A 15,054-nucleotide genomic window follows, 5' to 3' on the forward strand; every position below is an offset into this window, starting at 1 on the left:
TTTCTTTGTGCTGGCAATGTGCTGCTGAGACATTAGCTTTGATTAGCTATTAATTAACGTCTCTTGGTAGACATGATACCGGCATCTAGAGGATAACTGCTCGGAAAGAAACTGCGCTCAAAAACAAACAAGCCCAGCAAACAAACACACAAGCACAAACATTCAGACACAGTTGTTTTGATATTTCAAAGGTGCGTTGTGTTTCCTCTTCCTCTTCTTGTGTCCTCTCCAAGATTTCTCCAACAAATCAAACCAAATTATTCATGCTCGATGCATGGACTTCCTCCCAAGCCTGTCAGTATTCTCTTTCTTGTGGTAATGACTGTGTTATTGGAGCGACATGTCGCTAACTGATGTTTCTGTTGTTCAGATTTAAGGAAGCGTCTGGACAGCAGCGAGGCAGAGTCAACGTTGGGGAAAGAAGAACAAGAGGACGATGAAAGCAGAATGTAACCTTTGACCCAGGAAGTAGGGGGGGGGAAACACATTCTATCAACACAAATATCAAAACGTGTTTGTCTAAGCAAACAGTCACACGTATGTTCTCAGGAAACACTGCGATGATGTAGTGCATCACACGTTATTCCTTTCCGGTGGAAACAGTGTGATTGAGGAATGAGATCTCATTAGCAATCTGTGATTGGACATTACTTTGTTATTTGCACTAAGGATGCTAATATATTCTTTCAATACATTAAATAAATGTAAATGTTGTGTTGTATTCTTATAAAAATGAATGTTTATGCTTTGCCATGAATCGTATATGGAAATAGAGATTTATTTTATAAGATTTGACCAAGGTCTAATTTAAATTTGTTTGTACTTTGCTCTGTAAATATTGAGATATAAAGACAGTGAAAGTTACGGGTGTAATTATTATACATGTACCCCTTCCGCATAAGGCTAAAATAGTTCCATGTTTGGCACAATTGAAAAACATTATAATTAAAAGAAGTGAATGTGTGACACAGAAAAAGAGGCAGAAATGCACCCATAAAATTTCTTTTATTTTTTTCTTCCCACAACAAAATGTCTACAAAAGCGATAAAATATAGAATTTAACAAAAATCACTTCAGACCTTCACATTGTATATACATCTCAAAGGAGGACTCAACAAAGGGCCCTGCATAGCTCTGAACCTCTTACTGCCAGATCCATCATATGTGGGTGTTCTTTCAGTCTTGTGTGAAAATGAAAACTCTACAGCAGAGCTCATGGAGATGTAGTAAAAGTCAGAGTTCAGAGTCAAGCAGAGTCCCCTCTCAACAAATGAAAAAGCATAAAATGTAAAAACAGTTTGTCAGTGTAATCAATTACACATTTTCCAAGGAGTTCCCCTTTTTTTTGATTGGTTTCTTAAGTAAACTCGCACAGTAAAGCATCTACGCCCCAGTCTGCCAATCCCTTGTCTCCTCACTAGCTATGGCACTTTGAAAACAAAAAGAAAGTCATTTTTTGTGTTTATTGTTTTTGTTTTGTTTCATTAGTCCTGTGTAAAAGAGGTTCTGTAGCCCAAGCACCTTTCAGGTTTCGGTCACAGATTGCTACATTTTGTTTTATTTGCTCTTGCTGGGATGCAAAGACATTCTAAACAATAAATTAACAGTTTTCAACACTACTCCAATTGCACGCATGTGTAATGCATCAAGAAAGTTTACAAAGCATTGGTAGAGCAAACATCATCTCACTCTCTCTCTGTTTCTTTGTCTCTCACACACACACACACACGCACACATTCACACAGGTTTTCTCAGAAGAGGGAGTAGGAGGTTAGGGTGGAGTGTATTTGACTTAAGTGTAAGAAATGCATTTAAAACCAAGTGTATTAAAAATGTCTTGCGCAATTTGTCTGGGCCGTCACATAAAATGACGACTAGTTTTACTATGCGCTCTGATGTCAGTCTGTGTCGATGGAGTGGTAAAGGCGCATGATGTGTTCAGCCCCTCACACTGAACAGGCTACTCCATAACATTCAGAATAGGTTACCCTCCCCACATTGTCCCCTCCCGCTGCAGGTTAAGGGTCTCTGATCCGGTTTAATAAGGCCAGTTCAAAAAAAAAGGGGCTGTTCATTGACTGGTTAAACCAACTCACACATTCAGAGGTTGAGAAATAAAACATTTCAAATCCAACAACACATTTTTAAATTGTTTGTGCATAAATAAGAGCATTTTATTTTAAAAATTCTTTCAGCTAGTGAAAAAAAAAATTCCTTTGAACTGATTGGACTGTTGTAGCATTTGCCCTGAAACCCATCGCCCACCCTGCCAACATCCCCTCCCACCAAACCCACAATATCATGAGAAGAGAAAACACAAATAAGCCCCAAATGTTTCATTGTAATGAAACGTCATGCAAATAGAACAGAACAACAATAGGCTAATAGTAATAGAAGAATAGTAGTCATAATAAGAACAATAATAATAGTAAATAGTAATAAAATAAAAAATAATCTTACAATGCAAACATGACAGTAGTAAATGCCTCCAGTTCTTATTGCTACAGTATCTTACTTTACAGTGTTGCGTTGCCACTCGTTCTTGCCAGCACATCCCTTCTCACAACCCCATCCCACCCCTCTGATTCACAGTCTAACAAGGGAAAATAAACACATCACACACAAGAACTTCATATTCAGAGTTGGAATTCACTGTCCCAGGGGTGTCGTGATGGCGCTTGATTCACAGCTTACTATTGGACGTCCCTCACTGTCCCGAAAGCAGCAAAATAAGCAGTAAACATGAGTGTACCGTGGTGACAAGAGCACACTGGCATACAGTGTATTTATATATTTATATAGGTTTTTTTTCTTGTGCTACGCAACAGTGCTTGTCATATAGTCTGGGCTCTTAAGAGATTCGGACAGTGAATTCATGCTCTATACACACATACACACAGACACACACTGATCAAAGCCTTGTCTGGGCAGATTCCATCGCAGGCATACGTCGGCGGCACACAGTATGCCAAGTTTCTTCTAAAAAGTCATTCTTGTATAATTAAATTTGTATTTAATTTGCAAAAATATTAAACCCTCTTTTAATGCAAAGTCAGAAAAAGAGCTGCTCCCTGAGAGATGCTGTGTAGTGCATCGAGCCTTAATGAGCAAGTGATTGTCTTAAAGAGACACTGGCCTCTGATCTGGGGTTGGTGTTGGGGGTTGGGTGAAGGAACCTAGGAATGGATCACTGACACGGCCGGGAACAGATGCATGCGAGCGGATCCCTCGTGTTTAATATTGATGCTCGTTTCCCATGCTGTCAACATCGTTTTGCCCTCCACGTGGAGAAGAAATGTTTTTAAAGAATGCATAACTGGTGTTACTGTGTCTGTGCCAGTAGAAATTTAGAGCTTTGGCCACCGTGCAATGAACATTTGCAAACATCAGACAACTGAACAGAGATCTACACTTGTAGTGCTTTAATAGCTCTAGATGTTTGCTGTTCCACAGAAGAAAAACAAAATTAGGGTTGTTTTGGTAGCAAACTGTTAAATTTACCACCAGCAGAATAAATTTGTGCTAATATTGTGTAGTTTTGTCAATTTTGGTAAATAGTTTATTTTAAAAGGAAGCTTCTTCATTGTCACAAATGCAATACACACAGAGCATCTAGTGGCGGAATGGAGAACTACACAAACTTATAAAATGTGATCGATCGAATGGTTCCTTCACAACAAAAGATATTGATGATGAGATGATCAGATGGATTAATAACCCAGTAAAAATCAGTGTTATTTTACACAGCGGCAAAATGCCAAACGACATTACTTAAATGTAGAAAAAGCAAGGAAAACGATTAGTGTGTCTGTTAGTGCTAATAATAATGGAATTTGAAACAAAAATAAGCAGAAAGTGATTGTCCATCACAGCTCCTCCTGTATGAATCCTTAATGCAATATTGCAGATTTAAATGCCATTTAAGATCATTGGAGGCTAATTTGCATTTCTTTCAGTCAGTGCTTTGTCTCGTGTCCGAACCCCAGATCATATCGTGCCACTCCTGTGGTGGAGTCAAATCCATCCACAGAGATGATTGTTCGACATACTTAATGATGAAGAGTCAAATATAGTGCATTCTAGTTAAAACTGCTACCCTGTTCTAAACCGCTGAGAGGAGGAAGAGGAGGAAAGAAGAGCAGTGAGATCAGAAAGGCAGTGTGAAAGTTATTGCTCTTTAGAAAGAGAAAAGGATCCTTCATATATTTACAGCCCGGAGTGCCTGACATCCATGGACTGGATTGTGCAAATAGTGTTTTGAGGGATGAGGGCATTAAAGCGCTCATACACACGTTGAATATTGGAAAGTTGTGAGTTAAATTCAAGTTTGTCTTTTATTATATAATTGAAACATTTTTGTTGGTGGAGTTTCTGTCCACTTCTTTCTGAAATGTTTTATCAAGGCCCTGATACATAAGAAATAAGGGGCGGAGGGGGGGGGGGAGACCTTGGTAAGAGGTGTGGTTCATTGTGAGGTCCTTGTTTCTGATTGGTTGCTCTGGTTGATTGTTCGAAAGCAGTCCATCTTTTATTGGACATAATTATTGCAGCGAGGAAAAGATGATTGATAGGACGGCAAATCTGCCAGATTCTTTTTTCTTGCAAAATAGAATATTTACGTATATATGTCCACCATGAAAAGTAGTAGCCATTATTTTCTTTTTAAATCCTTCATATGCTCTTTTTACATTTCTATAGGTTCTCGTCAGAAGGATGTTGTACCTTCTTTACATATGAACAAAATCCAGACAAGGCTTCTGCATATCAACAAACCCAAAATTGGCTCCCAGTTTTAAACCAATATTCTTTTACAAGTCTCAACTTTACAAATTCTGTACACAAGAAACTATCAAATAAAATAAAACACATAGACAAGGTATAGTCAGCCACAGTGGGCTACTGTATATTTAAATTAGGACTAACTTAACAGAACAAGAAGTAATACTGGAATCCGCTCTGCACTAGAATAATATCTACAATAGCTTCTCTAAATCGACCGTTCCCTTCCCCATCCAGCTTCTTCAACTTCACAATGTTGTCATGTGAAAAAAAAATCAATAAACAAAAGAGAGTTTTTTTCTAAGTTAAATCAAATTAACTTACCCATTTTTTTTCTTAAAGATTGACAGCTTAAAATTGTTCCAAGATCTTTTTAAGTCTGTACATTTCAGGTCAGTCAGTTCAGGAGACAGGAGGAAGCCCCGCTCAGGTCTGTGGCTTGGGGCGTGTTTCATTTATATATACATTCTTCAGCCTGTATCGGTGAACAGGATGGGATAAGTGCTGGACATTCCTATTGTTGTTGGCGGTAACTGTAAGTTTCTGGCAGATGACTCCTCAACCCCCGGCCTGAAATGAGGTTGGCGAAGCTCAGGAATATTCGGCTGCCACGATGTTGACATAGCAGACACTGCCGTGTCGTCAGATGTGGCTGTGGTCTTATTTTCTTGGTCCGGCGCTGGCTCCGTTTGTTGCATTGGAACCACAGGCAGTCACTTGGGCATGGCCATGGCAGAGTTGGGGTCGGGATTGAAGAGTTCTTTGTAGAGTGGAGGGAAGAGGACGTTGACTGTTTCCGGGTGGAGCTGCTGGAAGGCCTGGAGCTCCTCGGTGTGGAGAGTGCACAGGGCCGACAACGTTGGGATTCGGCTGATCAGCTGCCAGACACGAGAGAGAGAAAGTCAAGGATCAGGATATTAAGACTGAAAAACTTCAGAAAATGACAAGATTAGAGGTCGAGAGTTGAACTTCTCTTTTTTTTTATTGCTTCACTTCTTCTTGAAGCCAAAGGTTTGGAGATTTAAGTCTGTTATGACTAATCTCACCACAGAGGCGTGGCCTACCTTAGCCAGAGCATCTTCATCCATGTGGTTCTTCTGCATAATGTGCTGCAGAGCAAAGTAGATCTTCTCCTGGAGCTTCTGGACCTTCCTCGGTTCCATCAGCCATGGCCGATCTGAGTAGAAAAAAGTGTTGGTTATCTTAGGTCAACGCAGACTGCGTCTTTTATATTTATTATATCATCAGGAAACTTTCACTGACCTGTTGAGATTAGTACAGCTGCTGAGAACAGAGCTATCTCCTCCTCCGTCAGCTGCAGTGAGCACAAGCTCTTGGCAAAGTCAAACACCGCGCTCACCAAGTCGTCACAACCTTGGAGGGAAACACAGGAGGAAGACAAAAGAGACTTGTTAGCATGGTCATATACTGTATGTGCTGATGAGTAAAAATACCTTACATTGTGGGAATATTTCCCTTTTGTACCCTGTCTTTTTTTCTTTCAATTTTGTCTGGCCTTTTCAATCATTTATACCAAGATGTGATGTAAAGGTAGTGATCCCTTACCTAGAGCTTTGAACATCTGCATGCCTCCGTACTTCCCTTCAAACAGCACAGTGTTGTTGAGAGGGTTGAACGCCCTGCACATCCGCACCAAGACCACCTCCAAACAACCTGGAAGAACAGAGGAGAGGGATGTTTGAACATCACTGACCAAAGGGAAAGGAAGCACACAACTTTTTATGCATCATTGTCAGTCTAGTTGTCTAACCTGACTTGAGCAGGAGGATCTGGTCATTCTGGCACAGTTCCATGAACCCTGAGATGCGCTTGGCAAACTCCACCACGTACTGGATTGCATGGGTGATCTGAATGGCACACTGCTGCCACAGCACGTCCCGGGGCTAGAACCAAAAGACACAGAGTTTAGAGTTATACATGTTATATACACTCTATCTTTACAAAGAAATCATGCCTATTTCACACTTTCATTTCTCATTTGTGATTGCTATGACCCCAGTAGCCTGAAAAAATACAGTTGTGTTTAATTTCCATGCTTATATTTATGAATAAGGAGCCATGAGGTACCCTTTAGCTCTATTGCAAAGAAGTAACGGTAATTAAAAGTAAGTATATCAGTAAAAGCATAAAACGAGCAGAGATAAAGCCTCACCTTGCTCTGGTACATCTTGACCTCTTCATAGGAGTGTGTCTGCCAGGCTAGCTGCTGCAGCTCCTCTGCTGTGTACTGACATGTCTCCAAGTGGGACTTGATGATATTCTGAGCGATACGGTCTGGAAGAGAGGATTTATATTCATTTATTCCATTCCAAACAGTGTGTCCATCCCTTTATTTAATAATTCATACTTTTTATACAGCAGAATATGGTATGTGTGTGAGTAGGCAAGCATGTCATCTGCACATATTCCTGTAGGTGCTGTGATCTGCATGTTCAAGATATAGAGGAAGAGATTTTCTGCATTTTTTTCCCATTCTGCCCATTTAACAGTTAATTTAACATTCCCTCGGATTTGTGCTAAGTGCTTAATTTGAACCTATTCTTAACATGTGCATCTGCCTGAGCTGTACATACAGCAATATGACATGTTGTCAGATCGCTGTGTAAGCCTGTCTTATCTGCTGTTCTGCACTCAGATTAGCACTCTGACTCACGGCCTCTACCAGGACTACTTTGTGGGTAACTGTTCATTTTCTATCTGGATAATTTATGCAGATTTAAAATGATGAACCATGTGACTGTGTCTGATTCACAAAATAGTATGCAGTCTTTACCCAGCTCTCCCATGCTGACGTTATTGGGCCCCAACTGATTGTCCTGGTAGCCTCCGTAGCATAACAGGTTGGGCACTGGCGTCAAGTCGTACACGGGCTCCTGCTTAATGTGCTTCATGCCCGACATGTCCAAACCCGACTGGTCTGGAGACGGCTGGGTGGAATCCAATCCATAGTAGCCACCTGGGACTCCGCCTCCATTACCATGGCCGCCTTTGGGCAGCTCAATGACGTGACCATTGGCGTAGGTGCCCCCAATCTCATGGTTAAGGGTGGACAGTCCGTTGGTTAGGCTGGATGAGTAAACACGTGCCAGAGCTTCAGCTTCGCCTGTCTGCTGCTGCCGCTGCTCCTGCAGCCGCGCCTGGTGCTTCTGGACCTCTGCATACAGGCTGTCACGTTGCTTCTTGGACATGCGGCCAAACTTTACCGCTGTATGGAGAGAAAATACAACATACAGACAAGAATTGAAAAAGCTGCCACAACATTTCAGCTCCGCTAGGTAGCATGAATCTGTAAGAAACAAAGGATTTAAACCTTTATCTTGGGATAACACCTACTTAAGAAAGCTTTAGTGTAAAAACAGCATATTGAAGTGATATTCAGTGATTATTGCTTCTGTTTTTATAGCTATAAACACATTGGGCCTCACCATCTCTTGACATTCCTAGAGCGAGACATTTCTGCAGGCGGCAGTGTTGGCAGCGGTTGCGGTTTGTTCTGTCGATGAGGCAGTTCCTCTGGCGGGGACAGGAGTACGCTGCATTGTTCTGCTGACTCCTTCTGAAGAAACCCTGGTTTCACAAAGACAAAATGCATGAATTCAGATGTGCGCCCTAGAATGCAGCATGTGCATGAGCGTGCACATTTCTGAGTCAAAACAAAACAAAACAGGCTCTGATGAAACGAGGCGTGAACTCACCTTACATCCTTCACACGTAATTACTCCATAGTGGATACCTGATGACTTGTCTCCGCAAATTTTGCAGGGTATAACTTCGATCTGGGCTGTAAGGAAAGAGAGAGAGGACAGGAGAAAAAAGCGTTACAAAGCTAACCTGATTCAGTCAACTCAAAGACTTTTAGGTCTCAGTTGGAGGTCTAATTTCAGGTTAAAGAACTGCGTATAACCGGGTCTGTAGGACCCAAGGCGGGTTAGAGAGTGTTTGTATCTGTGTGCAACTTGACCAGGGCACAGTGACATTTTGTATGTCTTTGTAGATGTTTTTTTAAGGACTCCATACGTGCACACACACCCGCGGGCACAAGACATTCACACATTAAGGACAACAATAATTATGTTTGTGTGTGTGTGTGTGTTACGCTTAAAGGACAGACCCCTGCAGGTTAGAAAGGTTACCCATAATGAGAAAAATGGATACATCAATGAAGGACCTCACTTGTTCTTCCACATGTTACACACGCACAGACACGCACACACTGAGTTTTACAGTTTAATCAACTACAAGTTCTAACTGTACTTCCTTTTATTGGTTTTAATTTCTACTCACTGTGTATAGGTAGCTCCATGTACAGATCAACCAAAGGCACAGAATGTGAACTACTGAGAGTATTTCAGTGTAACGCACAGAGGAATCTGCAAGCGGTGTCTATGAAGTGATAATCCATAACATATGGAAAGTGAAAGCCGCAGTTCCTGTTAAGAGATATGAGATGGATGTGGAGGTAGGCAGGTATGTCTGCTGAGATGGCACACTGTCTATAAAGAGATTAGACAGCCCATCTAATCCTAAATTATTACCCGACGAGCATGGTTCCCTCCTCTGCTCAGCACTGGCTTAGCCAAGGCTGAAATAGCCATTCACATGTAATCTCCTTGAAAAGTCCCACCTGTAGGAAATTGTGCAAGTTTGATGAACTTTCCCCAGAAGGGACAGAGTCAACAAGCAGAGCAATGTACAGCTTTTTCAGTTTTACAGTTTATATTTGCAGACGTTGTGCTTAGTTGACCCTCAGCTTCATGCAAGACTGTCTGTCTACCTATCTATCTCAATCGTTCTAGACGTGTACATTTACATGTAAGTATGACAGTGGGTTAATGTCTGTGTAGGAATGACTCTGCAGTATATATAATTGGATCATCCCCTATGCAGCTCAATGGAGACAGTTCTGTCTGTCCAAGTGACTAAGCAGGTGGAGACAGTCATGTGGAGACAGTCACTGCCGTCTACATACACTGTCTATAAACTACAGCAGCAGCTCAGGGAGTTTGACTGTTCCACTCTTTATGAACAAAGCAGCTGATTAATGCAAATTAGTTAGAACAGCACAAGTTAAGAGAAATGGGAATATAGAGTGAGTGCGAGTTCTTTGCTTATTCATTCACTTGCTCGCCTGCCCCCCTAGTGGTCATTAGGAGGCATAAAATGTCAACAAAGTAAAAACAATTCACTGTTCTTCACATCTGTGTTATTTTGGTTGGCCTCTAGTGTCCTTACTGATCTATTGTCATATTACAACTGACATGACGTACAGTACCTCAAACACAACATCTTTGTGTCTTGTCCCAGGGTCACGTTGTAGACAGTCTGTGAATGAATGATGTGGACGACACCACACACGGTTTGACTTTGTGCCTGCGGTAGCATAGCTCATGTTGAGAGTTCTGGTGCGGCTCAAGACGTGACCCAGTTCCACCAAACTGGGTCAGAGCAGAGCACTGGTCTGGGACCACGTACAGACTACACATACACAGAGCTGTCAATGAACATGGCCTATAACTCACTATTTATAGACCCTAAAACAGGTCAGTTGAGCCCGGGACATGGGCTGCTATCATCAGGCTGCATAAAAGCAGCAAACAGACGTCAGGACAACAGTCCATCTGCTATACATCATTACCCAATATCACCTTCATTCTTAGTTCTACACAATTCTCTTACGTTTTTCTTTTGTTGAAAGTTTAAAACAAACTATAATTCAAACTCTTATTTAGTATTTGAATATGAAAGTGTCTGTAGGTTTTGGCGGAATGTGCTCGGCCCTCAGCGGCTGCCAGGTGGATATACATAGTTATTATCTCTGCCGATTGTTAGAACACCCTCTTTGCATTTTCCTACCTCAGAGGAGCGTGTGTTTCTTTTTTCTTCCCCACGGGATTGTACTCCTCTATGTATCACATAATTATGCCCAAAGGAGCGTGTGCGTGTGGGCATTGCATTGTTTCAGTGTGTGTATCGGAGATGGTTTGAGGAGAGCATTTCACTTGTAAGAAAGACATTCGAGAAATATAAAGTATGTGTACATGTCTTCGTGCGTTCGAGTGTGGGTGTGTGCATTGTCGAGAGTGTTGTTGTTGTGCTCACTGCCAGCGGGGACTGTCAGGTAGGATATAGGGAGATGGTCATGACAGCATTGCTGTTGCCAGGGTGACCACCCACGCACTGCACTCGTCTGGCTGTCACTGCGATGATGTGCTAAGCTGTCACACGCTGAAAGGAAGTGATGTCATCAGTGTGTGCAGCCAACTCAACTGTTCGTCCTGTCGCCCTCTCAGCAGCGGAGGCTTTGTGAATTGTTTACCAAAGGACTCCCACTTCCACATCCAGTCGACAATAGACGCTTGCCGCCTTGTTACACTGTAGCTGCAGTGGTGGATTATACATGGAGCAGAATAAAGTGTTATCTGTTGGATGTTTAGAAGAGACTGTTTTCCTATTGTTTTCACAGATAGGATGTACAATAAAGCATTTTAAGGTGTTTGATTTCCGGTTTTTACTTTTAGCTTCAAAGTTCTAGTAGAAGAATTTCCTGAAATTGAGTAGCGCATCAGAGAAAGAAGTATAATGCAGCTATTCACCTAACCTTATTCTGACAGGCTTCTATATCGCAATAAAACCTCGGTGCTAAAAAGTCACTTGTGTCTGTCTGTTTTTTTAATTTTCTGATTATTTATTTGCTTCCAGCTCTTTCACAGAGATGGGCGGGACTTCTTCCCAACCCGAGTTGATCCAGTCCGAGCTAAGTGAGTGACAGCCGCCTCAGCCAGCTGGCGTGCACACGTTATACTGAGGTTATTATGTAAGAGCCGGACTGCAACGCTGGCGATTCCTCAGCTAAGAGGAGGATCAGGCCCGCACAATCTAGAGAACTAACTGAAGGTGGCTTTTACAAAGAGCAAGGCAAAGGCAGTCGTTGTATTGTGCGCTACACTACTGCGAGCTTGCGCACGTGCATGTGTGTGTGGCTGATTGTGGCCATGAGGGTTGTATTCCGCTGGCACGTGTGTTATGATAATTGATTTTTAATGAAGTGAGGATCTCCTGTGTATTTCCTGGGCTGGCCCTCTCTCTAAATAGAGTCCTAATTATCTACATTGCTCTGCAGAAGAAAAAAGCCCAGAGCTGCTCATAGTAGATATAGTAGCGATACTTCATCTGGCGCTCATAAGTAGCTCACACACAGGCTCACACATGACTATGACATTACATGGCTATTTAAAAGGGAAGCTCTTTTCTTTTATACTGATAATGTAACAGCAAATCAAGGCCACTAGGTGTTGCTATACATGTGTAGTTTACACATGTATGTATTTCCAGGTCCAGGTAATACACATGTTGTGGGGACCCTAAATCATGGTTGAAGGTTGGGTTAAGGTAAAGGTCAGGGTTAGGCAAGTTTTAACTATTGTTATGGTTAGAGTAAGATTCCAGGAAATAAACACAAGTCGCTGTAATGTTCCCTGAAGTCATGAAGACACGGCTGTGTGTGTGTGTGTGTTTGTGTGTTTGTGTGTTTCAAAAGGGGCAGACTGGACATGCATGTTTCATTCATTCAGCCTGCGGGGTGAGTCTTCAACAGAAACACATCCAAGGCAACATACACACACACAGACACACACATGCACAGTGACATGCAGTGACAATAACACTGATATACACTAGAGATCGGTGCTGTGGAATCAAAGCTTTTGGAACAGTAACTTTTGCCCAAATGTGAAACACTTGAGAAATGCAAACACAACTCCTACTGTAGTCCCAGGGGTTGATTTGTTGGGGATGAATGTGGGTGGTATCTCCACTTCATTAAAAATGTGCATAGCTTCTTCCCAGTTAACTAGATATCTTGTGGGGAAATGAAGGAGATCAGCACTTTACCCCCCACCCCTCCTTGTTAAAGCTGAACAGCTCCAACGCTGGTCTTAGATGTCTATATACTGTGAATTATGCTATCACTGTTCGCCATCGGATCCACTTCAGTCTGTTTGACTTTTTCGTTTCCCTCTGAATGCTCCTTCTCGCTGTAAGTGGCTGTGTGACTGGGAAATCATTCCAAATTCTGTATTTCATGATCTATTTCCATCTCTCAGCGTTTCTCCGTCTTTCGCGTCTCACAGAGCTTAGAGAGGAACAAGCGTTTTTATTCTCCTCTGCCGATGATGAAAAACACTGAGAAAACTTTTGGTGGCGTGATCGCTGAGTGGATGAACACACAGCTGGGAATAGCGTATAGCAGCGCTGCTTGGGTTACCTCCCCTGTGTCTCCTGTCATGTTTTCACATCATACTGTCCCATTAAAATCAATGAAACCCTGCCACTGCATATGGTTTCAAACGGGCGATGTGCTGCGTGTTGTCATACTTTTCTCTCTTCCCTGTCTCTTTTTACTGCTTGAAACATACCAAAAAATATATCGAAGAGTGGTGGACTATCTGCTCTCCTTAAAATAAAATACATTCTAAAAAGCGTACAGTATTTATCATAAATGCCATTGTTTTGGGAGCACTGACAGGCTTAGGTTTTAAGATGGTAACGATGTGACTTCGACGATCGCAGATTGAGTCCAGCTAGAAATTCATCATCTCTCTCTTTCCGTTTTTCCAGTTTCTCTGTCTGTTCAAGGGTATTCGATGCCTCCAATTTATTCTTGGTAAAATGATAAATGTGGAGTATTAAGATTTTTAAGCCATACAGGCAAACGGAAAATATTAAATTTGTCCACAAATTAGGACCAGGGCTCTTATTTTAACTGTTCAGCAGAATTTGTGATTTGTACAAAAAAATTGAGGTTAGATATTAATCCATCTGTTCTTTTGATAATCATTTGCTCTTCATTTTCACAATGTGAAAAGTGTGCACTTCAATGCAGCCCGCTCAATTGCTTAATTCATTATTTAAACTGCAACAGTACTTAAGTGAATAAATTGATTAGCAGGATCAGCAGAAAATTAAATGGCAACATTTTTAAAGCAAACCTGCCATTCCTTGTATGATAAGAGCCTCTCTCTCTCTGCTCTCCTATTTTTCTCTGCTTTATGTTAGAACCTCCGCCAAGGAAGTTATGTTTTCATCTGCATTAACTGGATTATGCAGAAACTACTGCGTGTATTACGACGTAATTGGGTGGAAGGATGCGGTATGAATCATGGAAGAACTCATCATATTTTAATGCAGATCTGTTTTGAGTTGGATGCAGTTTTTTTTTTAACTTTCTTTAACATTGGGAGATAAAGTGTTTTTCCAAATTTTGTGAATTTCGCAAGAAATAATGCAGAGATCTTCATGAAAAAATCTGAGTGTTAATAACTATGAGCAGCTAGAATTTTGTGCAGATTTAGATAACGATACGAAACCCAGTATTTTCAGGGGGGTGATCTATATTTAGTTTTTGTACGGTAACAAATATTCCTTTCAACTATATGGAATGGATATTTGTCTGTGTTCAACGTAAACAGAATAAAATCCTGTGTACATGTGTCCGATCTCACTCCATTGTCTTTTATGACACGGAAAATTTTATTGACATTTGTTACTATTTTCTAACATTCAACCGAGCAACGGTTTATCAGTAAATTGGGGGGGAAATAATCTTTAGTTTCAGCCTTGAAGAGCAGCAGTGAACTTCTGCCTGTGAGGATCCTTCCTGACTCAAACACAAAGCATCCTCGTTAACACAAGGTGACACCGTTGTGTACGGGTTCTGTCTGTGCTACAGTAATAATCATAATGCCATGCAGCGGGCCCGTCTCCCCTCCCCCACCTCCATCCCTCGCTGCTTAGCACGTCTTTGTCCACTGTGTAATATACAGTCACACTGTTGCTGCATGAGCATACATGTGCCTACCCCCAACCTCTGCTTTTCCCATCAGAGTAACGTCATCGACCCCGCTCCCATGCTTTGCCAACACACACACACACACACGTACAAACAGTCAGAAAAACAGTCGCGCTCGCCCTCCCCCACGGTGTATGTCAGAGGGCATGAGTTTGTCCAGCTTGCCATGCGGCTCCAAAGCACTCTGGGTAATTGCTCAGCTAGCAGGTCTGGGATCAGCTGCGGTTTGCTCATAGAATATTGTGCTGCGGCGCGATTGGATGCCACAGAGAGGGAACAGAAGGGGGCCACTGGCTGTCATCCAGTGCATCGATTCACATGCACACACACACACACACACACACACACACACACACACACACACACACACACACACACACACACACACACACACACACACACACACA

The 15,054-nt window shown here is 41.9% G+C and overlaps 2 protein-coding genes across 2 annotated transcripts in view; one reads left to right on the forward strand and one right to left on the reverse strand.

Annotated features, from left to right (window-relative positions):
- trpm6 (transient receptor potential cation channel, subfamily M, member 6) overlaps window positions 1–1,771 on the forward strand; it is a 16,403-nt gene extending 14,632 nt beyond the window's left edge. Inside the window, exon 39 of the mRNA XM_061070900.1 lies at window positions 371–1,771. Coding sequence (XP_060926883.1) covers window positions 371–453 — 83 coding nt within the window. The 3' untranslated portion in view covers window positions 454–1,771. The remainder of the gene's footprint in view (window positions 1–370) is intronic.
- Window positions 993–15,054, reverse strand: part of rorb (RAR-related orphan receptor B) — a 27,989-nt gene continuing 13,927 nt past the window's right edge. Inside the window, exons 2-10 of the mRNA XM_061070902.1 lie at window positions 8,496–8,581; window positions 8,226–8,367; window positions 7,574–8,005; window positions 6,953–7,074; window positions 6,551–6,683; window positions 6,346–6,453; window positions 6,043–6,153; window positions 5,844–5,956; window positions 993–5,657 (exon numbers count right to left, since the gene is read on the reverse strand). Coding sequence (XP_060926885.1) covers window positions 5,493–5,657; window positions 5,844–5,956; window positions 6,043–6,153; window positions 6,346–6,453; window positions 6,551–6,683; window positions 6,953–7,074; window positions 7,574–8,005; window positions 8,226–8,367; window positions 8,496–8,581 — 1,412 coding nt within the window. The 3' untranslated portion in view covers window positions 993–5,492. The remainder of the gene's footprint in view (window positions 5,658–5,843; window positions 5,957–6,042; window positions 6,154–6,345; window positions 6,454–6,550; window positions 6,684–6,952; window positions 7,075–7,573; window positions 8,006–8,225; window positions 8,368–8,495; window positions 8,582–15,054) is intronic.

This window comes from Limanda limanda, chromosome 5 (assembly GCF_963576545.1).
Source record: "Limanda limanda chromosome 5, fLimLim1.1, whole genome shotgun sequence".
Classification (NCBI taxonomy): Eukaryota; Metazoa; Chordata; class Actinopteri; order Pleuronectiformes; family Pleuronectidae; genus Limanda; species Limanda limanda.